Raw genomic sequence first — 21,720 nt, forward strand, 5'->3', positions numbered from 1 at the left:
AGCTGCTGATGTAAGTGTGCGTATTGCGGCTCAGCCGAAGGATCCGAACACGACGGCCTTACCAGAGGTGTTGTCCATCTGGATGAGAGACTTCTCGAGGCTGAGGAGTAGATGTGACGTCCGAACGAGAAGTTCTACCATATGGTCAGCCCACACGCACTTGCAGGTATTCCTCAAGAATCCGACGATCCTACCTTCATACTCAATCTCATACGTTACAGCAACCTCCTCGTCCATCCTAAGCAGCACCGGCCCCTCCCTCCTAAACACCCTCTCCCTAACCCTGAATCTCAGTCCAACGTTCTCCCCCGGCTTCACCCACAGAATCCCCTCCTTCTCCACCCGCACCTCCACCACCCCATCATCCCTCTGCTTCCCCTTCGCCCCCAACATCTCCTTCCCACCCGCACAAGCCCTCTCCCCCAACCACCCCCTCCAAACCCGAACAACCCCCTCCTCAACCTCAACAAAGCACCTGAAAAGCCCATTCCGCGGCCCGACCCTCACAAGATGGATCTGCGCGCACAGCTGCGTGAACAGCTCATGCGAGTCTAGCGACACGAGCTGGCGCACGAGCTCCTCGGCCGAGCTGCCGTCGCCCGTCTTGCGGTGCCGCGCTTGTGAGGCGGAGGATGAGGGATGCGTGCGGGAGCCGGGAATGTCGCCTGCGGGATGCCGACGGGTTGAGAGGGCGGGGGAGCGATGGTGCGGGCGGAATGTTGAGTAGAGGCTGCGCATTGTGGCGAGGGGGGTGGTGAGGGGGCCGTTGCTGCTGCTGCTGCTGCCGCCGCCGCCGCCGCCGAGGCCTTCATTGCTGCTGCCGGGGGAAAGGCAGGCCTCAGGCACATCATCGAGGCCGGGCGTCCCGAGGTAGGTGCAGAAGAGAGGCGGCTCGGTGAGTTTGGCGCTTGGGTGGTAGCATTCTAGCAGCAGGGTGTGGTCGTGTAGGTTTGCGGCTAGGAGCAGCCGATTGTGCAGGATGCGCAGGATTAGGGCGTGGATCCGGTGCGAGAGGGTGGTTAGGGCGAGGAGGTCGAGGGTTGGGAAGGGGGTTAGGATGTGGAGGAGGAGCTGGGGTGGTGTTAGTATGGGGTGCTGGGGTTAAGGATCCGGGAGAGTGTGTGGTGGAATTGGGAGAGATGCACCTCGTTTGGGAGGTCGTAGAGACCTGTGCGTTGCGCTACATCTGGCATTGTACGTATGATTGAGGATAGGAAGGGGATTTCTAAAGCGGTCGGGCGGGCAGATGTAAAGAGTGGTGATGGACGGCTTGGTGTTGAGCTACGTAACTTACTAACTTACCTTAGATGCCGGTTTCGGCAGAGGTATCTAATCTAATCTGATATAATCTAATCTGATATAATCTAATCTAGTCGATAAGTCAGCCTCACGTGCTTAATCGAACGACGCGTCTCCAACGCGCTATCATCCTTCTTCCGTTGGTGAGCGCTGAGAACAGAACCGTTCGTCTGTCTTGCGGGATGAAGGCTTTCGCGCAGCGGAGCGGCCGGACAGGCAGCCCGGCGCCTCAATCCCAAATTCCTAATATGTCGGCAACTCGACGGCAGCAAGCTGCTCAGAATGCAAGAGTCCAGCTGCCACGGACAATCCCTGATGCTCGTAACACTCGTCAACAGGGAGCTCAAAGCGGGTCAATGGCACCGCCGCCCAGGCCTGTTGCAGTAAAGCGAGAGCATGTAGAAGATACCGTCTACAACGGCGATGTTCCTGGTGACAACTTCGATACTGACTTCGAGGGCTATGATGGGAACACGACTATCAGTGAGGTGCAGGTTGAAGACAGTCAAGTCGTACCCTATCAGAATGAAGGGCAGGAGGATGAGGATGAGGATGAAGGTGAAGAGTCAGGAAGCGAAGAAGAAGGAGAAGAAGAAGGCGCGGTGGAGGGACATGATCAGAATCCGGCCGTCCCGCAAAATATGCAAGGTGTGATGGCTTTGTTCAGCCAGCACATGCACGCTGCTCAGAAAGGCGGCTTGAATACCGGGCATATCAATCCGTTTGCCCCCCAGAATGTCTTCGAGGCCCACAACAACTCATATCCCACCACTACATCCGGCCGTTTGGACGATGAGGAGACTGTCAATGGTGCCGATCAAGTCGTGCAAATTTCCTCGGATACGAATGCAGAAGAAGAGGAAACTTCTCCGTCACCTCCGACACAACAGCAGCCGCAAATGTGGCGGCCGGTGGCAGTTCAACAAGCCTTTCCTACGAACGCCCACTTCAGACAGCCGCAGCAACCGCCGAGCTCACTAAGGCAACCACCCGTGTTCCAACAAGCCGCAGCTTTACGGCAGCAGACCCGCCCACAGCCGACCATACCTGTCCGTGGAGTTCCGGCTCAAGCTGCGCTCACCAGGCCACGAACTGCGCAAGCAGCAGCTCAGGATGCCACTCAACCACCTGCCAGCCAGCCGCCTACGTATAGCCAGGTCCAGCGCGAGAGCCAACAACATGTGCACTTTACTCCACCGCCTGCGGAGCGGCTGACTCCTGCACCATCCACCGGCGAGCAGGCAGCCCTTCAGGATGTAAACGGCCACGCTGCACAGCCTCAGCAGACCGAGGCCCAGCCAATGGCTACCCAGCAGGAGCAGGAAGGACCTCCATTCGACTACGACACTCCAGTGCTGTATAACATGGCGTACGCAGACCTCCAGGCCGAATCATTTGACTACAACCCCCGAGCCCCTGACCCCGTCCTCCCGCCCGAGAAAGTCGCTGCTCCACTCCCAGAGCGCCTTGCGCACGCCCATAGCCAGCTGACGCCACCGCAACAGCAGCAGTTCTTTGCATCCCTGAACATCGATGAATGGGAAGATGCAGGCGATTGGTTCCTCGAGCAGTTTGGTGGCCTCATCAAGAAGATGAAGGAGTTGAGGCGTGAGAAGAGGAAGCTAGCTGGCAGGTTGGAAGATGAGGTTGCCGAACGGGATGATCAGATTACGAGGAAGAAACAGCGGTTGAATGGGGAGATGGAGGGTATGAAAAGCCAGGGGCAGGGCTTGTTGAGGACACCGAACAAGAAGCGGTGATATCACTCATGCGGAATTGCTAACGCCTTGCGCAATCATGCGATCTATGGGGAGGGCCTGGACGGACTGTACATTGCTCGGCGTCTGCTACTTGCCAACGGGGTTTGATGTCTAAGACTGTCACGTTTCACTGGGGTTCGCATTTTGCTCGAGAGCGAAGAGTCTGTTGCATAAGTCGTTTGACTTTTGCTTTGCATTGCTGGCGTCCTATACCCCTTGTACGTTCGTAGAGACATCTACGCATGTTTGCTATGTTGCAAATCTTCTACTAGCGATTGTTCACAGCTCATCTATCTACCTATCCGCGCTTCGATTGTCACCCAAAGCCTCCCTCCTTAGGTGAAGAATGCGGGCGCTAGTAATGGTTTACCTTGCCAATTCACGATTCCAACGCTTGTGAAAGCTCTCTCATGATATATCATGATGGCATATACCCTGCCGAAACGCCAGTACATGAGATTCTTCTCTTGAGGTTCTGCTATCCTCATGGCCGTCGTGCCGGCTTGTAATGTTGTGCATTGAGGTAGCCGGACAAAGCTGCACTGAACTGAGGACACGCGCCAAGCCCGCGTTCTTCGACCTCAGGCTCGCGTCCGCCAGCTTGACTTGACCTTCATGGTTTGGCATACCAAACCTCCACCACCCGCGCATCACCGCCGCAATGGCAACAACAGAAGCAGAAGACCCGCTCGCCAACCTCAGACAAGCCATAACGGCTGAAGTCCTCCCCATCCCCACCACCACCGCCGACGCAACCAAAGCGACCGACGCCGAACCCAACCTCGCAAAAGCCACCCACCTCCAGTTCAACCACAACGACCAGCACCGCTCCTTTCCCCTATCAACACCAACCCGCTTCCTCTCAAACGGCAACCCCGTCGATCTCCGCTCCGTCTTCCTCGCCTACCAGAACAAGAACACCGCCATCCCGGACTACCTTGCCGCGACCCAGAAGCTGAATGAAGAGCTCTCAGCACCCGGGGGGCTGGGCGGGAGGGTGCAGAACCTGGTCTTCATCGAGAAGCTGGACCTGATCCAGTGGCTAGAGGGCCAGTCCGACGAGAGCGAGAACGTCAAGCCGTTGGCTGGCGAAGCTGCGGTCGCTGCTGCACAGGCCGGAGGCGCTGCAGATATTGCGAGCGGCAATGTGGGAGGTATAGCGACTGTGCCGAGTGCAGGCGCCGCAGCTCGAGGACCGAAACAGGCGGATCCAAGGCTGGTGGAGATCTACAACGGCGAGCGGCGGCTGGGGGATAGCAACAGCATTCTTCGAGGCATCAAGCCTACGGTATGTTCTCCCATCATCGAATCCTACCCTCGAGTAGCACACTAACCCCACGCCCCACGCAGGACTTCTCCCACGTCCGCAAACACGCCGAAGCCTTCCTCTCCCGCACGCGCCCCCGCCCCTCCGGTCCCACCGTCCCTGCCAGCAGCAGCAGCGCCCCAAACCCCGCGCTCGTCTCGAACCTCAAGAAGCCCGTCACACGGCCCGGCCGCCGCATTGAGCCCATAATCCTTTTGTCCCCCTCCGCATCCTCGCTTCTTCGCATGAGCAACATAAAGTCCTTCCTCGTTGACGGTCTCTACGTGCCTCCGGACTCCTCCTCGGCCTCTGCCAACCTGCTCCACATCACCAGACTACTACCGAGCATTGATCCCAACCGACCGCTGCGGTTTATCATCGTAGACGGCACGGAGCAGTTCAAGCCGGATTACTGGGACCGCGTTGTTGCGGTGTTTACGACTGGACAGACGTGGCAGTTCAAGAGCTACAAGTGGACGCAGCCGGCCGAATTGTTTAGCCACGCGCTGGGCATCTATGTTGGGTGGCGCGGGGAGGATGTGCCGGGCGTGGTGAAGGGGTGGGGCAGGGGCGTGGTCGCGGCGCAGATCGATAAGTGGAGCGGTGCGCAGGGCACGAGTATGCGGTGGCGGGACAGGGAGGTTGTGGAGGGGCTTTGGGGGGCGATTGAGGAGGGGATGAGGGCGAGGGGGTGGGGGAAGGATGGGCCGCGGTGAGAGTGGAGAGGCTGTGAGGAAGCTTGGGCGTTTCGCAAGGTCAGAGGGCTTTTCATTTCTGGCGTCAGATGGCATACCAGACACTTATGGCGTTTGGGGCGCTCGTGGAGGATGTGGGCCGTTGTTAAGAGCGCTTATTTCAACTAGGCCGATACCCACAAAGATTTGCCGGTCGTTTTTTCGAATGGCTAAGGGATGCAGAGCCGTCTTCGCGTATCATAGTGGATTCTCGCTTTGGAAAGGCAATCTTATGTTGCTGGTTCCTGAGGCTGTCTCTGGTCTATCAATGATCGCTAAGCCACTTCATAACCGCAGCGGTAATCTCAACAACCCTGTATACTCCTATCCAACTCCCCTATCCATGAACCCTCCCTCACCCACTGTCCCACCCAAACAGCATAAAGCGGATAAACACAACAACACTCCTGGCCGGCCAACTAACCCTCCAAGCAGCCTCCCTAACCGCATCAACAACGTGCAAAAAACATAACAGAAGGTAGAATGCCAGTAGCGCCTTTACCACCGTGGCGGCGTGCCTCCTCACGTCTCCAAAGAAATCAAGTTCACACGAGGAGGCGGGATCCGGTGGGGAGGTGGGAGAGGTTGGTATGGGATTGGATGTGACGGCTTCGGTGGCAGTGGTAATACTAGTAATGGTGGCGGCCATAGCCCGCCGTCCCGCTATCACAGCCGCTTCGGCGGAAGGCGAGACGATAGGGCCGGTAAACAGAGGCGTCCGCGTCCGCTTGCTCATCGGTGCAGCAATCGTAGTCGCAGGAGCAGGAGCAGGTACAGGAGAAGCAGCATCAGAAGCAGGCGCCGTCGCCGCCACGGTAGCACCTCTCCGCGCGCCAGCGCCGCGCAGCCGGACGTCCACCGCAGCCGGTTGCGGCGCTTGCGTTGAGGCGAGGATTGCGCCGGCCGGAATAGCGGCGGAGGAGACGGGAGGGACGGCTGTACCGCTGGGCCCGGTAAACCATGAGGGTTTCGACGAATGATGGCATGGTGGCGGTGGAGACGTGGTTCTAGGTGAGGGGACTGGTTTTCGGGGTACGATGGCCACTCGGACTGACGGGTTGCGGTCGGCGGCTGGGGCTTGAGGCTGTGCGGCGTCGAGCTCTGCAAGGGCGATAGACGGGACGGGGTCCGGGGGGAGGGCGCCGGGCATGGTACTTATAATGTGTTCGATTAAGGAGACGCGGCGGGTCTCGACGGCTGGCACTATGAGTCAGTAGGTCTCCGGAGCATATGGCAAAACTCTGTGGTGTTCCTCTTGACAGGTCTACGGGAGCGGCTTATCCAAGCCTGGTACAACCTCAAGACAGTGAAAGTTGGTATAATACGTACTCGCTTGGCTCAGCCTAGCTCTGCGTGCATAGTGCTCGTACGCCGCTACCTGCTCCGCCATCTTCCCTTCAAGCACGGGAGGCTCCCGAGACTCGTTCAAGGCTGGTGTAACGATGGCGAAGCGATCTGAGTGGAAGCTCTCCTGGCTGGAGTTGGACTGGCCCTCTCTAGAAGCCTTGACGGCAGGCGACGGACTTCTTTCCACGTAGTACCATCCCTCCTTGTTCGCTCGCCAGCGATGCTTCTGCCTCGATCTTCTCGCCTCGCCGTAGGCCGCTGGTACCCGTAGCGCCAAAGCAGCACCCGGCGACTCCGGTGTCGGCATGTCTGTTACCTCCAACGTGCTGCTATTCGCGCTAACGACCTCAGGCGTAATCAGCCCAGTCTTCGGATTCGGGTTCCGCTCAGTCAAGTAATCGTCCGTATGGCGCATACGCCTGCCCGGGCTCTCCTCGAGCGGATGAATATAAGCTCGCTGCGTCGATATCGATGGTCTGCGTCCGAGTCTCCTGCGTACTGAGCGTTTGAAGAAGTCTCGTTTCCGGGGGCTGTCCGGAGTAGTAATGTGGATGACTGGTATGACGGCATCGGCTTCGCCCTCGTCCGGCATCGTCGTGTGTGGCTGGGTGGAGTGGGAGCGGTAGGAGGCGTTGGAATGGGAGTTGCATTCCAGAGAGCTGCGCGCTTCGAATAGGGCGATTGCCGCGGAGCGGATCGCGCCTTCTACAGCTGGTGCTCCTGGGGACCTCATGATGTCAAACATAGCGAAGATGCTGAGATAGTATGCCCGCAGGATGTACCTTACAACGCATCGCTGCGATGACTACGTTGTCCTCAAGGACCACAAACACCTATTGTTCGAGTTACGATATGCTTCAGCATCAAGGGTGCCTTTTTTTCTGGTGGAGGCTGGGAGGAATGTGGGATGGACGCAAGCGGCATCCCAAGCCACTTCTGCACTAAACGGCCAAGCTTTGCACCTCGCGCAGAGCCAGTGAGAAAGGACAATCACTTACGCTCATTGGCCCTTCTCCTCATAAGAAAGACTGTAGTAGAAATAAGCGGAAGGCTAGGTATTTTAAGGTGCTGGAGATCCGGTCTATATGCGACCACGGCCATATTATGAGCAAGACCTGGGAGAAAAAGATCGAAAGAAACGTGAGAGCAAAGGAGGTTGGCTTGTAACCTTCCGTGGTATACGCTTGAGGAAAGGCGTGTTAAAGGGTTCCCTTCAGCCATCTAGCTCTCTCGTGCGAGTAGCCAGTTCAGTAATGTTCGTTCGTAGCAACGCCTGGCTTCGAAGATCGGAAGCAACCCCCAGATCTGCAATAACTCCAGAGATTACGGGCTATGCAACAGAGAGTCGCAAAGCAAGCCACCCAAGCAGATAACCGGTGAACGCCTAGCAACCGTACATGAGCAGATCTATGTCTAAGTGCAAGAGTGCGCCTGCTGCAACTGTTATTGCGCAGCAAATGAATAGACTCTTCGCCCCCTACCAATCGAAACCTGCCTACTGCTCCTGCGAAGCATCAATCTCAGCATACTCAAGCCATTGGTTGTTGACGGCCCGCTTCCAAGTCTTGATGGTGCCGTCATCGCCAGTCGACACTAGAAGGTCTCCTGTGAATTTGCGGGTCAGTCTTGATTCGACGCCACGAAAGCAAATTCTTCGGCTACTCACCCATCTGAGAGAAGCTCAGTCGCCAGACAGCACCATGATGCTTAGTCAATTCCGCAACCAGCTTCACGACATGTTTGATCCGCCCGGGGTTCTTTTCGTTCTCCTGCGCACCCTCCTTTGCTCGCGAAGCACCAGCCAACCCGGCACCAATTCCCGACGGCGCAGACTTGCCAGCGCGAACTCGCGGCGAGACAGTGGCCTCCGACGCCGAAGAAGAGCCCGGTGCGCTTTCGCCCGCTTCAGCAGCCTGGGCCGGTTGCGGCGTATGCAGTTCGTATATGCGGATCGCGCCGTCCTTGCTGGCGGTCGCGACGACGTCGAAGCCACGCATCGAGCCATTGGCCCATGCAACATCGCGAACGAGGTCACGGGCGCCCTTCAATTCGACTGCTTCGTAGAATCGCCGATCTTTGGTGTCCTGGCGGTAGATCTTGACGACGTCCATGGCGGCCACGGCCAGGGAGAGTGCTTTGCGGTCCAGCCCAGCCATGATGGCTTTCCAGCACGGCAGCTTCTCGCGGTGGAAGCAGACTCTGAAGCTGGTTTCTTCCTGACGGGACGGCGTGGGGCAGACGTAGGTTTCAACCATGGCTTTCCATTCGGAGAAACTGTCTTGGTCGACGGGCTCGTACACTGAGAGGTAGCCGTCGCGGGTGATGAGCGCGAGGTAGGTCTCGTGCATTATGTTCTTGAAGTCCAGGGACATGAAGGGGACTTTGGTCTCGGAAGGAAGCGAGTAGATGCGCTTGAAGCGGAGGCCTGAGTTTGGTGGCTCGGTGGGGTCTTCTTCCCAGAGATTGAACCTGCCGTCTTCGCCAATGCTCCCGAGGACCTCTCCCATGAAGGGTCCGTTCCATTTGACCTGGTTTGTTGCGTCAGTAAGGATCCAGCGGTAGTGCGAGGATTAGCTATAGCACATTCATCATGCATTGAAGCACGATGTGGGTTCACCAGGTAACCCTGTGGACGGCCATATTTCACAAGACAAAGTTTGCGAACGAGACACGGCGGGACGTTAAGCAGCCTGTAACGCAATGCTCGCGGCTTGGATCCAGTGACTTACATCGACGATTTCAGCGTCATGGCCTTTCCAGGTGTCGACAAGCGACCAAGTGTCGTCCTTTCTGTCCCAGACCTTCAGTCGGTGATCAGATGAAGCCGTGACCATGCGCGTGCCATAGAAGTTAAAGTCCACTGCAAGAACGAGATCTTGATGACCATGGGAGAAGGTCTGGAAGCCGCGCTCTGCCGCCATCCTGGTCCAAGCCCGGCAACAGCAAAGAAAGAAACTCTCGAGCTCGTCGAGTGAGCGAGGCAGTCCTCCGAGAAGGGGTTGACCTAGCCCATCATAGTGATCTCCAGTCAGCACTGAGGTAGCAGGCGTGAAAACTGGCCGGCGCCGTTGCGAGCCAGCTGGCTTCGGGTTGACGTCGAAGCTTAGCGGAGCGGCAAGGTTCCTGCTTCTGGCTGGGTGAAGCTCTGTCGGAGACGCAGGGCCTTCTGAAGTTGCTTGCGAAGGCAGACGACTCGCACTGATGTTCTTCAGGAAGTGAGGTTTCTGAAGCCGTTTGGTCACGGCGTTCAGGCTGCTCTGAATTGGATCCACGTTCTCCATGTTGGGTTTAGCGCCCCATGGTCGGCGCCATCTTTTGGACACGTCTTTTCAGAGTCTCAGAGTCTCTCTGTATGAAGCTCTTGGTGGACGTCGTCGTCAGGAAATCATGTCCGGCCGCTTGAGCAGGACGGAGACATGGACTCTGCTGTCTTTGTCCGCGGCGTGCTTTGCAGTCCTTGTGAACACATTTCAGGGCGACGGTGAGCCGCTCATTGCATCACTCGTTTTTAGCGGAATTGCCTTCTCCTTCACTTATGCTCTAATACGATGGCTGGGCGACACCTTCATTCGAGCTGGTCTCAAGGGCAGAGACATGTGCAAGACGAGAAATGGGGAGATGTAGGTACCCTCGTTCAACTGCGGCGACAAAACCATGCTTACCTGCCATTAGCCCGGAGACCATGGGCGCTGTTTGTGCAGTGGTGTACCTGCTCGCAATAATCATTTTCATACCATTTCCGTTCTACAAAGACATCGTAGCAGCAACATCCGGGGGAGGGAATAGAGACCTAGTCCTGGAGGTCGAGCATGTAGAAACTGGACGCTTTCTCCACAGATTCCCCCATAGCAAGGTATGCATATAAACCTTCCGCTACCGCTATTTGAGGCTTATCCCTCGTCACAGCTCGCATCTTACCTTTCAGCCATCATCACTCTCCAAGCAATCGTCCTGCTTGGCATAGGCGACGATCTCTTCGACATCCGCTGGCGCCACAAACTCTTCATCCCCGCCTTCGCCTCGATCCCCATGCTAACCGTGTATTTCGTCGACTTCGGGGTGACCCGGATCGTGATCCCCACGCCTCTGCGCCCCTACCTGGGCGAGCTCTTCGACCTCGGCTGGCTCTACTACGCCTACATGGCTGCAATCTCCATGTTCTGCCCCAACAGCATCAACATCCTCGCGGGGATCAATGGCATCGAAGTCTCCCAGTCCATAGTCATAGCACTGCTCATCGCGCTAAACGACTGCTTGTACATCTTGCAGCCGAACCAAACCCCGCCGCACCCGGCGTTGGACTCCCATCTCTTCTCGCTCTACCTACTTCTCCCTTTCATCGGCGTCTCCCTCGCGCTGTGGTACCACAACTGGTACCCAGCGAAGGTCTTCGTGGGAGACACGTACTGCTACTTCGCGGGCATGGTTTTCGCTGTCGTCGGCATATTGGGCCATTTCAGCAAGACGTTGCTGCTGCTGTTCATACCGCAGATCCTCAACTTCCTTTACTCGGCGCCGCAGCTCTTTCACCTCGTGCCATGCCCACGGCATCGGTTACCGCGCTTTAACGCCCGCACAGGGCTGCTGGAGCCCTCGGTCGCGGAGTTCCAGCGGCCACTTTGGAGGCCGGTGGCGACTGTTATGAAGCTGCTGCATAAGCTGCGGTTGTTAAGGATAAAGACGGACGAGAAGGGCGAGGTTGTGGAGTCGACAAACTTCACCATTATCAACCTTTGGCTGGTGATGTTCGGCCCGATGCGGGAAGACCGGTTAGCCATGGGTTTGCTGGCGTTTCAGACGGCATGCGGGTTGGCCGGGTTATTTGTTAGGCACAAGCTTGCGCTCTGGGTGTTTACGCAGGATAATCTGTAAACTGGTGTACGTGTAAGAGCATTGTGCGTGTAGATTTAGTATAGAGATCGAAATCTGGGGAGCTGGGATACGGCTGTGCTCATTGTTAGATTTCCGGGTTGCCATTCGTAGTCTGCCGTGATCGTCCAATAGCCAGAGGGGTTCTGTATGGGAGTCTTGGTAGTGATTAAGGAGACTCTGCTCAGCACTGGTCGGGCGCTGCAACGAGGGCGACGGCGTGTTGGCCAGAAGCTGCTGCAAAAGAGAACTTCTCCAAAATATTACCTGATGAGAAAGTTAAACTCAGAGGCCTTGATTTACGAGCCCAGTAACCCCTTCCGACGGTTGATGACGACCACAGCAGATTAGCCACCTGTCGCTCTGTATCGCTAGCTGATAGCAGATGGCGGAAGCGGAGGTGGCTCTGAAGCTTCTTACGCCATACACGGCTTTGTTCGAATGTTGATGAAGCTCCACCGTCACATCCAGTCTGCCACGGTTGGAAATGGAAGAGGGAGCGATAGTAACTGCAGAACGCGAAGTCACACCTACAGTGCAGTACCGTGCGAGCAGACTCGGTACAAGAGAACAACTCGGGCATGCGGAGGCCTCCCTGATGGAATCAAGGATGATGCCGGAGATGCGGATTGCAGCTGCAGGACAACGCTTAGGGTCATGGTATTCGGCATGAGTGAAGCATCGACATCTTGCAGGGGCTAGCGTTCAGCCGCACGAGCTCCAAACACATGGTCGACAGTTCGCAGCGGGGAAGCTCAGGGGAAGTCGAGAAGTCGAGGATAAAGATAGAACAGCCTTGCGGGCGCAGCTGAAGAGGCCTCGGCTGGGGCTCTGCTCCGTAGCGTGCTCGTCTTCCTTTGTGGCTGATGATGGTGGAGATGAAGCCATGGGTGACTGCTAAGCGACTTCATTCCAAGCTTGGTACGGAGTGTTGCCATCGTGCTCGCCAGAGTAACGATGGGTGCAGGGCGCTAGAGAGTGACAGGCGCCGCGACGGACGCAGGGAGGACTGCCAACCACAGACAAGTGCTTCCTGGCACCCTAAGCAACCGTGGATGGTGACTGAAAAGGCGGCAGCTGCGGCGTCGCGTCGTCCGGCACTCCCGATGCTGTTGCCCTGAAATGCAGAACGAGTGCTCCGTAGAGGTGGTTCATTTCCACCCAAAGCCCCTCTGTGGTTGGCGGGTCCACGCGATGAAGTGCTAAGTCAAGGCGTCCTTCAGCCAGCCTCGAGCAAGGCCAGGCCTTCAAGGGCAAAGCGTCAGGAACCGGCACGCGGATCGCGCATCTCCCGCCCGTGGATGCCAGTGATGGGCCTTGGCAGGATCCTCCATCACAACCACCGCCGCTCATCTCTTGGACACACCCCGTGTCCCCCTGCAGCCCGGAGTCTCCAAATGCTCCGCTTAGGCAACTGCTATCTATTGTGGCTTGCGCAGAATGGATTGGTAACCTCGCGCGGAGAGCTCGGGACTGCCTGATCGCGCTCGCCCAACCATGATATGATTCGCACTACGCTTCTAACCCAGGCGTCGGCTCAGAAGCCACCGTTCTTAGCTTCGAGATTCCAAAGCACTGGACGCCATCGCCCGGAAGAGTGAAGCCGCAAGGGCAGCTCTCACGCTGCTCAGGGCGCTAAGGCATTGCTGTCGAGTGCACGAGTAAGCCTAGGTCCCCGCAATCAGGCCCAGTGCAAAAGACACTCGCTCTAGCTTGCCCTATCGGGCTGATGGGCCCAGGGGGCGGCTGTCGCCATCTGCAAATAGTCTATCAATATGAGCTGAGGATGAGGGCTTGCCAAATCTCCATGGCGTCTAGCCGTCGACGCCGGATTGTGGAAGGCTTTAGCCTTGTTGCTGTACGGCTCAGCACAAGGGGGCTTCACAACAACGAGATTATATAAGGGCAATGGTACGTCCCTTGCTGTATCTACTCAGACACTCGCAGTTCATTCGCTCAGTCCCAACCACCACACTCGCTCGCAATCTTTTTCAGCTTCCTATATCTAATTGTCTTTACTTGACATCATCTTCAAAATGCGCGCAGCTCTCCTCACTGCCGCCCTCCTGGGCCTCGCGGCCGCGGCCCCTCGCCCTCAAGGCATCGACTTCGGCTCCTTTGATGCTGCCGAGGAACCAGAAGTTCAAGGCCCGCCAGCCGGAGCAACCACCGATGTGATTCCCATTGATAAGGAGGAGCTTGTCGAGGAGCTCACTACCCTCCGGGTGAAGCGTGAAGTTGCAGACGTTTGCAAGCTCTTCACCGAGCCGGCAGGAAGTGGCCCTAAACCCGACACCGACACTCCTCTGGCTTTCCTTGCGTGGAAAGAGTTCAGCGATGCCGCGATGCAGGCCGCCACTGATCATCCAGGGCCACTCTACAAGTCGACTTTCGCCAACAGGGACGGTAGCACCCATCAGAACGGTTATCTGGGACTCCATACCATATCAGCGTACGACCCCAAGATATGCGAGGCGAAATGTAACGAGAAGGAGGGCTGCGTATCGTTCAACCTTTTCTTCGAGCGTAATCCGATGTACAAGCCCACGCCGGAATGCCCGAACCCGCCTTCACACACAAACATCAAGTGCACGCTCTGGGGCTTCCCCATTGCCGGTGGCAGTGCCGTCAATAGGGGTGAAACCCGTCAAGAGTTCAAAGTTGTGATCGCAGGAAGCAACGGTAATTGAGCCCCCGGGCGCCCAAGAAGTCCATAACTGACATCATTCACAGGTTGGACCAAGCAAGCCTCAGCCAACCCCATCAACAAGTTCACCGGCCCCGTCGCTCTCCCCGGCGCTATCAACGAGCCCTCAGGCGCCAAGTCCTACATCCGGACCCAGACGTTCAAGACCTCCGGCTACTTCATGCCCGAGCTGTGCGCTTCCGGCTGCGAAACCATGACCGCGTACAACAGCCGCCACCGCAAGCCCGACGGCACCTACGTACCCTGCAACTTCTTCAACGCCTACGTCCTCACCACCAACGGTGTTGGCGAGGCCACCGTCTGCGCGTACTACACCAAGGAGTGGAGCAGCGAGTATGCTGTTAACAAGGGCCAGTGGAGGGGTGCGGACTTCTATGGCGTTACCAACTCGTTCAGCTATGCGCTGACGACTCCCGATCTCGGCGGCAAGGCCGCTACTGTGCCGCCGGCGCTGTAGTCGGGATAGTATCGACGTCTTCTCCAGCTAACTTTGAATTTGCGGAGCACTGGGCGGTGTTGGTGTGGGGTGGATGGGGGGAAGAGCATTTGATGTTTTGGGGTTATTGGTTGTTTGCATCGTGCGCCATTTGACGCGGCATCTTATAATGGTAATAACGGTATTAGAAGGTAACAGAATAAGTTCAGGTTTTTGGACAAAAATGTTCGATTGTGCCGTTTTCGAGCAAGATCGCAAGGCCCTCGCATCTCGAGTTCATCTTCAAATCGATATGTAGCGTGCCTCGCCTTGCCATTCCATTCACACATAGTAATTTCATCATGCCTGATCCCATAGGTTTGCAATCAACCTAGAGATTGGCCCGCGCAACGCGTCCGTAGCTAAAGCTCCACCGACGTCGTATGCATCTTCTTTCGAGTTCGCAGCACTGGAGCTCCGTTACCGCGTCCGGATTGGGGGTTACAACGGGACGGTGGTACGATCACGTGATGTCTACAGCACATCACCTAATATACTCTGTGTTGTCGATCAATGAAGGCTTAGGCTTGATACGCTTACATAGTTATGTAGTATCCCACCACGTCCAGACAACATGTATATAAGAACACTACAATGCGAGAGTGTTCTCGGTGTGTACGGATAGATTGCGAGCACTCTTTACCCCTATGCCACGTGACAACAACACGGCTTTCTCAGGGGCTTCACAGCAGCTGGCTTTCACAGACGGTCCGAATTTAACCGAACTATGTGCAGGTCTGAAGACATCTGACAATGAGAAACATTTAGAAAGCCCTTCTTAGCGATGGCTCGTTTCAGACTAAAAGTATCCCAAGTTGGGTTTGTGTGGTCTGCTCCTTCCACATCGCAGTGGGACAACCCATCAACACGTGTAACCAGGGTGGCCAGCTCGTTATGATCTACCCAAGTCGCTGAGGAGTAGGCATTGTTCGAGGGAGTACTCAGGGATAGGCATCTCATAACGTAAGTCCAGGTTTAAAGATGTGAGATGTTCCATTTTTGGATTCTCGCTCGTCCTCGTCCCCGCACCGTTTCACGAAACGAAGAGCCGCAATCTCGATTTGATTAAGGTACCGACGCCGCGTTCCACACCCTTGAATATCAAGCTTTACAGCACCTGCCGCTTTTCTCGTCGTGGCCACTCTCGTCGAATCTTATTGGAGGATGAGGACGCTGGCGTCGCTTCGGGCCGCATTACCGGCTTTCCTCCCCGCCTTTCACCCCATAATAACTCCAAAACAAGTCCCAACACCCGGCAGTCAATGCAGTCGATCAAGACCTAGACATGGCCGAATGACCTCAGTCACGTTTCACTACACGAGAACAGCCTGCAATATGCGGTTGTTGCAGATGTCGCTCCCTTCCAGACAGGTTTGCTGGGCAAGTGATATATATATATATATATCCATGTAGTAGCTTCCAACACAGTGGTCTTCTATCCACATTCCCTTCCAGCTTCAGCTCAGGCACACCCATAACTCTCCTTTGCCGGTTCTCGTTTGACCACAGTCTTTCAATATGCACAGCTCACTCATCACCGTTTTCCTGGCTTTCGCCGCCCTCCCTCTCGCTACTGCTGCCCCTACCGCCGAGGCAGAGCTCGTTGGCGTGTTCCGTCGCGCCACAGGCTGCACCATCAACAGCGGGCAGAAGGGCGAATGCGTAGCTACTGCTACTTGTAGAGGCGCTGGCGGCAGGTCTGAGGCAGGGTGAGATGGTCCCAAGTAGCGGTCTCGCTATTCCGTTCGGGCTTGTTCTGACGTCCTTGGTATGTAGGCACTGTCCAGGCGCAGCGGACATCCAGGTAAGCCATCTTGTAGAGCTATGGAGGACAACTAGTTGTTGACTTTTGATTTAGTGCTGCACGTACGGCGCTTGCACCGCTGGCGGAAAGGCGGGGCTCTGCCAGCCATCTGAAACTTGCACCGGCACTAGGTATGTGCTGTTTCGATCGTTTGGAGCTTGTTATATACAGGACGTGGCTAACAATTTCCTCTCCGCCGCAGAACCGCAGGGTAAATCCATACTCTCAACCCCCTCATCCCGAATAATCTAACGATACCACGAAGCCTCTGCCCCGGCGCTGCCAACATTCAATGCTGCACCGCTGGCACCACAGGAACCTGCGGTCCCCCTGACGTCAACGCCGCAACAGTCGCCCTGATCAAAGAATTCGAAGGCTTCGTCAGGTCGCCCGCACCAGACCCGATCGGCCTGCCCACTGTTGGCTTCGGCCATTTGTGCAAGACGGCGGGCTGCGCGGAGGTGCCGTATAAGTTCCCCTTGACTGAGGCACAGGCTGCTGCGCTGCTGCAGACGGATTTGAAGGTACGCTCGGCTTTCACATCCTCTCCTTTCCAACTCCTAATCCTACGCCCGCCCTGCCCTGCTCTTCCCCGAGTCACATGCAGTATCGCGGCAAAGAGCAGGCTGACTTTCCCCCAGACCTACGAAAAATGCCTCGCAGACAAAGTCGCCGATTCCGTCCGCCTAAACGACAACCAGTACGGCGCACTCGTCTCCTGGACCTTCAACGTTGGGTGCGGCAACATGGGCTCTTCTACACTTGTGCGACGTCTCAATGCAGGCGAGGCTCCGAACACGGTAGCGGCGCAGGAGCTGCCGAAGTGGAATAAGGCTGGTGGCAATGTGCTTGCGGGACTGACGAGACGGAGGGCCGCGGAGGTTAGGCTGTTCCAGACGGCGAGTGGAACCCAGGCGCTGCCGTCGAGGTGCTGAGGGGTGGGATGGATAGAGTGAGGGAGAGAGGGGAGTTTAGGTCGTTGGGAGAGGAGAGAACGGATCGCGCGTGTTTGAGGAACATTCAAATAAATTTACTAAAATACACTCTTCCAGGATTGAGAACAGCGATGTCAGCCTCATAGGCCACGGGCACATTATGATCTGCACCTCCCTGGCTCCATGCCGGTGAATACCTGGGTGATTTTGTAGATGGCTTCCTTGTATTGCGAGGCCTTGTAATTGCCTAGAATGCCCTAGAAGCACTTTCTTCAACCGATACTCAGAATAAGACATGCCCTAGTAGATACTTAAACTGCCTATCCACCTAGTTCACCTATCGCTATATCTACATCAAAAGATAGTCCCGCTGCCGGAAAGACCCCTCCCCATTTCTCTAGCCCAGCCTCGCACAGCAAAAACCGCGTCGGCAAAAGCCCGTCCGTGCCCCGATCGTCATGGCTCACATCGCCGAACAGCTCAAGCAAAAGGGCAACGAGCATTTCAAGAAGGGCGAATGGCAGGAGGCAGAGGCATGTTACAGCCAGGCGATCCAGAAGAACAGCAGCAATCCGCTCCTCTACACCAACCGGGCGAACGCGCGGCTGAAGCTGGAGCTATGGCAGGAGGTCATCGACGACTGCTTGAGGAGTATCGATCTGATGAGGGATAATATGAAGGCGTACTTTTATTTGGGTAGGCGGGTTGTTTACTTGATTTCATGAAGGAGCAAGGTCTAAGCACTATTCAACAGGTGGGGGATCTTGCTGCTATCAAGCCGCTGCAACGCTTAACACACCCTATATTCCGTCTCTCGTGCCCTTCGCATTGTGAGCATGCGCTGACTCTGGATCCTCTAGCACAGGCACAGCTCGCCATCAACCACCCAAATGAAGCTCTCACCTCCGCCCTCACCGCCTACGAAATGTGCGTCAACTCCAAGGGCCAAACCTCCTCCGCAGCCACAATTTCGCAAGTCGTCCTGCGCAGCAAAAAAGCAAAATGGGAAGCCCGCGAACGCGAGCGCCTGCGCAAGCAAAGCGCGCTGCTAGGCGAACTCGAAGATAGCCTCGAGCGATCTAAGAAGGCTGATCTGGCGGACATTGACGAGCGGGCAAGCCAAGGGGAGTTAGGCGCCGTGGCGGCGGAAGAGGAGCGCGCGGCTGTTGTTGAGGCTGCGGAGAGGAAAGTCGAGGAGTTGAGGAACACGTTTGCATTGGCGGATCCGAAGAACGTGGGGAAGAGGGAGGTACCGGATTATTTGGTGGATAACATCACGTTTGAGATCATGCATGACCGTGTGTTGAGGCTTCCTCCCCTCGTGCTCCGTTTTGTTACGGGTTGGTGATCAGGCTAACTCGGTATACAGCTGTCATCACCAAGAACGGGAACTCCTACGAACGCGCCACCATCATCGAGCATCTCAAGCGGAGCCCCACAGACCCTTTGACGCGCGAGTCGCTTACTATTGACGAGCTCCGGCCGAACATTGCGTTGAGGCAGGCTTGCACAGAGCTGTTTGAGCAACATCGAGGGTGGGTTTACGATTGGTAACCTTTGAAGAAGTGTCTTGTTCACGGATGCCAGGGGCGGCGTCTTACCTGAATACCCCTTCCTGTGTAATTGAGCACCTTAGTCAAGGCTCGACAGAGGGACGAGTTTGCTCATCCCCTCGCTCAAGAGTTATGCGGATGATGGGCAATCTTGTCTTGTGTTGACCCTTTGGCGTTTATACGCGGACGTGGTGGAGGGGACATGCGTTGCTGGGGCGCACAACAGTCCTCCGGCAATACCTCGACCAGCCCTGTGAGTAGCAAGATGAAATATAGTGCAGTGCCTAGTAGCAATATGCGTGCACTTCAACGAAAACCGCATTGTTGACCCCTTCGTCGTGTTGAACCCCAGTAAACCCCTGAGTTGAACCCCCAGGACAGCGGGGATCTTCGGAAGCGTTGCGGAAGCGTTGAGCGGATCTTGGAAAACATGTGATTGCGTCACGGAAGCCGCGCCTCGTGATGCCCCGCCAAAACCCTGAACTCGAGACAACACGTCAACGACAACAACATCAGCGTCGACAAACAGCACCCAAGACACAAACACCAAGAACCCGTAGACGACGATAGAAGGATATTTCAGATTCCGTCATCATGACCATCGCACAATCCCCCGCATTCAAGAAGGCCGCTGAGGAGGTGAAGAACCTGAAGGCGACGCCTAGCCAGGATGAGATGCTAGAGGTACGACCGCACCAGCAGTCCCGGACACCTCTTTCCATACAGAGGATGGGAAGTCTGGGAGTTCGGTTGTGGAAACACTGACATTCTTGTTCTAGCTCTACGGCCTCTACAAACAAGGCACCCAAGACCCGGCCTTCGACAAGGCCACCGCACCGGGCATGTTCGACTTGAAGGTGCGTAATTTCCCCCACCCCTAAAACCTCTCAGCCCCCATATACCACGTCGCTCCGTCCTTGAAACGCTAGGATACAGTAGCAAGCATCTCAAGGAGAATGTGGTTAACTGACGCTTTTGGTGATGCGCAGGGCAAAGCAAAGTACAACGCATGGAAGAAGGTCGCCGACGCTGGCACCAAGCCTGCGGATGCGCAGAAGCAGTATGTTGAGGTTGTCAATAAGCTGAAGGCGAAGCATGGGACGAAGTAGGTGCCTTTGGGTAGTGGGATGGTTGAGATGGGTCGGGCTGGCGCAGCGGGTGCGGCGGCGGTTATTTGTGAGCTGCCTTGAGATAGCATCCTCTTTCTTATTTTGATACTCGTGTCGACGGATATATGGGTATGGTTGAGAGTGAATAGAGATCAGAGCTAGAGGCTATGAGTATATGATCCCTTCCGCTTTCAGTTCTGCCTTTGGAAACGATGCGCCCATTCCAGCACGTCGTATCTGCACTGAGAGTACAGGCTTACTGTGTAAACATCCACCTCAAGCTTCTCTGTCGTCAGGCCGATCATTTTATATCCAAGAAATCGATATCAAACTGCTTCGTCAAGCGGCTGGACTTCCTCAGCTTCTCTGTCTGGTTACCCAAGCTGGCTTTAGTTTTAGTAGTTAGGGCAACTACAAGCAGCCTCTTGTGGATTCAATCCAAGCCCTGAATGACTATAATTTCCCCAGCCTTCGCCTGTGATCTCTCCGATCTCAGCTTCGGCCTCGCTAGATCCGGCTCGAACTGCGGATTGCCAGTGTCCTCTCCCAATACATCAAGTCTCAAGACTACAGGAAGCCTCCGGATATCTACAACTTTGCACAATTCGCTAACAAGCACTCTCTCCTGTGATCCACACGTTCTCTCGCATGCCTCTACGGTGTCTAGCCCCTATTGAATGATCGTGTCTCTGCTCACTGTGCCATCCGAGCTTGCGCCTTAATGTTAATTATGTCCTTAAAAAGCGGCCTCGCAAGAAAAGCAGCCGTCCTTAGGTTCACCCTCTTCGTTAGTAGCTGTTGGAGCGTTTCGTAAAAACTTAGGGTATGTCGAAGCATATCATACTTTCCTGTGAAGGCGACTGCACGGCGGGACAGGGGTGTCTCTCCTTTGTCCGGAGGCTTTTCCAGGTGAGGGCTGTGGTGCTGAGAGCCTCCCCGCGGGGCTCCCCTCCTAAATCACCACCACTTGACGCCAAACATCTTCCCCGGCGCCTTCTTCTCTCCGGCGACAGCATCAGCTCTTTCGAGATAGATGCGCGATTTGCCTGCTCCGAGTCAGTTTTCCCTCCGCCAAAGGTCCTACACTCCAAACACACCCTTCGGATCCAGCCACAGCTCCCTATACTGCCACTCCCCTTCCCCAGCCCTCCGCCGCATCCGCACATGCACCCTCCCCTCTCCCTTTGGCCCCACGACGTTAAACTGCATTGACAGCTCCTCGTTCCCCTGTCCATCCTTCACCACCCGACTCGGAATGGCGCGATTCCTAGTCCACCGGTTCCAACTCCCATCTCCGAACGCGCGGATCTTCCGCGGATTGCCCAGGGCATCCACACACCGGCCATCGTTCTTGATGCGCTCGACCACCCGGTTGAAATGGCTGACTTTGGAGCTGCTGCTGAAGACGTCGCTCCAGAGGACGCTGGCCACGAAGCCCGTAGCCACGACCCCGACAATAACAACCAGGAAGTTGAAGGATTGCTGCGTCGTTCGTGCTGCTTTTTCGCGGCGGGAGAGGTCCGTCCACCGTACACGTCCGTCGTCGCTGGTTATGGTTATGGACTTTCGCGAGGAGGGGTTGGGTGGGGGGGTGCTGGTGCTGGTGTGGGTTGCGTAGGTGCTGCGGAGAAGGGGTGCGGGATGGCGGCTGACAAGAGGAAGGGTTGGGAGGAAGGATGGGCGGGAGAGGGATGAGAGGAAGGAATTTGTTGCCTTGTGGAGGGGGAGCATGGTGGTGGGTGTTGTGGAGGTGCTCTTTGGTTCGTAGAGGGAGAGCTTACAGTAGGTTCTCCGCAATTTCAGTGCTCGGAGGTTTGACGAA

General features: G+C 56.1%; 11 protein-coding genes across 11 annotated transcripts; 7 read left to right on the forward strand and 4 right to left on the reverse strand.

Moving 5' to 3' along the window:
* Positions 1 to 30: 30 nt before the first annotated feature.
* Positions 31 to 1,193, reverse strand: W97_07473 (uncharacterized protein; the record flags this gene model as incomplete). Its single annotated transcript, XM_007785342.1, has 3 exons — positions 31 to 134; positions 195 to 1,071; positions 1,146 to 1,193. 3 exons carry the CDS (start codon positions 1,191 to 1,193, stop codon positions 31 to 33), a joined length of 1,029 nt encoding a protein of 342 aa, XP_007783532.1.
* A 462-nt stretch (positions 1,194 to 1,655) lies between these two features.
* Positions 1,656 to 3,059, forward strand: W97_07474 (uncharacterized protein; the record flags this gene model as incomplete). Its single annotated transcript, XM_007785343.1, has 1 exon — positions 1,656 to 3,059. The coding sequence occupies one exon, from the start codon at positions 1,656 to 1,658 to the stop codon at positions 3,057 to 3,059; it is 1,404 nt and encodes a 467-aa protein (XP_007783533.1).
* Positions 3,060 to 3,720: 661 nt separating this feature from the next.
* Positions 3,721 to 5,081, forward strand: W97_07475 (uncharacterized protein; the record flags this gene model as incomplete). Its single annotated transcript, XM_007785344.1, has 2 exons — positions 3,721 to 4,347; positions 4,410 to 5,081. The coding sequence occupies 2 exons, from the start codon at positions 3,721 to 3,723 to the stop codon at positions 5,079 to 5,081; spliced, it is 1,299 nt and encodes a 432-aa protein (XP_007783534.1).
* A 373-nt stretch (positions 5,082 to 5,454) lies between these two features.
* W97_07476 (uncharacterized protein) lies at positions 5,455 to 7,179 on the reverse strand (the record flags this gene model as incomplete). Its single annotated transcript, XM_007785345.1, has 2 exons — positions 5,455 to 6,296; positions 6,429 to 7,179. The coding sequence occupies 2 exons, from the start codon at positions 7,177 to 7,179 to the stop codon at positions 5,455 to 5,457; spliced, it is 1,593 nt and encodes a 530-aa protein (XP_007783535.1).
* A 762-nt stretch (positions 7,180 to 7,941) lies between these two features.
* Positions 7,942 to 9,727, reverse strand: W97_07477 (uncharacterized protein; the record flags this gene model as incomplete). The annotated part of the gene is made up of 3 exons (XM_007785346.1): positions 7,942 to 8,051; positions 8,113 to 8,974; positions 9,176 to 9,727. 3 exons carry the CDS (start codon positions 9,725 to 9,727, stop codon positions 7,942 to 7,944), a joined length of 1,524 nt encoding a protein of 507 aa, XP_007783536.1.
* Positions 9,728 to 9,833: 106 nt separating this feature from the next.
* On the forward strand, positions 9,834 to 11,318 carry W97_07478 (UDP-N-acetylglucosamine-dolichyl-phosphate N-acetylglucosaminephosphstransferase; the record flags this gene model as incomplete). Its single annotated transcript, XM_007785347.1, has 3 exons — positions 9,834 to 10,066; positions 10,119 to 10,299; positions 10,353 to 11,318. The coding sequence occupies 3 exons, from the start codon at positions 9,834 to 9,836 to the stop codon at positions 11,316 to 11,318; spliced, it is 1,380 nt and encodes a 459-aa protein (XP_007783537.1).
* Positions 11,319 to 13,351: 2,033 nt separating this feature from the next.
* W97_07479 (uncharacterized protein) lies at positions 13,352 to 14,479 on the forward strand (the record flags this gene model as incomplete). The annotated part of the gene is made up of 2 exons (XM_007785348.1): positions 13,352 to 13,997; positions 14,049 to 14,479. 2 exons carry the CDS (start codon positions 13,352 to 13,354, stop codon positions 14,477 to 14,479), a joined length of 1,077 nt encoding a protein of 358 aa, XP_007783538.1.
* Positions 14,480 to 16,015: 1,536 nt separating this feature from the next.
* On the forward strand, positions 16,016 to 17,236 carry W97_07480 (uncharacterized protein; the record flags this gene model as incomplete). The annotated part of the gene is made up of 6 exons (XM_007785349.1): positions 16,016 to 16,206; positions 16,274 to 16,301; positions 16,356 to 16,432; positions 16,504 to 16,512; positions 16,567 to 16,825; positions 16,943 to 17,236. The coding sequence occupies 6 exons, from the start codon at positions 16,016 to 16,018 to the stop codon at positions 17,234 to 17,236; spliced, it is 858 nt and encodes a 285-aa protein (XP_007783539.1).
* Positions 17,237 to 17,694: 458 nt separating this feature from the next.
* On the forward strand, positions 17,695 to 18,790 carry W97_07481 (uncharacterized protein; the record flags this gene model as incomplete). Its single annotated transcript, XM_007785350.1, has 3 exons — positions 17,695 to 17,932; positions 18,097 to 18,534; positions 18,606 to 18,790. The coding sequence occupies 3 exons, from the start codon at positions 17,695 to 17,697 to the stop codon at positions 18,788 to 18,790; spliced, it is 861 nt and encodes a 286-aa protein (XP_007783540.1).
* A 593-nt stretch (positions 18,791 to 19,383) lies between these two features.
* Positions 19,384 to 19,898, forward strand: W97_07482 (uncharacterized protein; the record flags this gene model as incomplete). Its single annotated transcript, XM_007785351.1, has 3 exons — positions 19,384 to 19,473; positions 19,569 to 19,646; positions 19,779 to 19,898. 3 exons carry the CDS (start codon positions 19,384 to 19,386, stop codon positions 19,896 to 19,898), a joined length of 288 nt encoding a protein of 95 aa, XP_007783541.1.
* Positions 19,899 to 20,855: 957 nt separating this feature from the next.
* On the reverse strand, positions 20,856 to 21,629 carry W97_07483 (uncharacterized protein; the record flags this gene model as incomplete). The annotated part of the gene is made up of 2 exons (XM_007785352.1): positions 20,856 to 20,947; positions 20,996 to 21,629. The coding sequence occupies 2 exons, from the start codon at positions 21,627 to 21,629 to the stop codon at positions 20,856 to 20,858; spliced, it is 726 nt and encodes a 241-aa protein (XP_007783542.1).
* Between the last annotated feature and the right edge of the window lie 91 nt (positions 21,630 to 21,720).

This window comes from Coniosporium apollinis, assembly GCF_000281105.1.
Source record: "Coniosporium apollinis CBS 100218 chromosome Unknown supercont1.41, whole genome shotgun sequence".
NCBI lineage: Eukaryota > Fungi > Ascomycota > Dothideomycetes > Coniosporium > Coniosporium apollinis.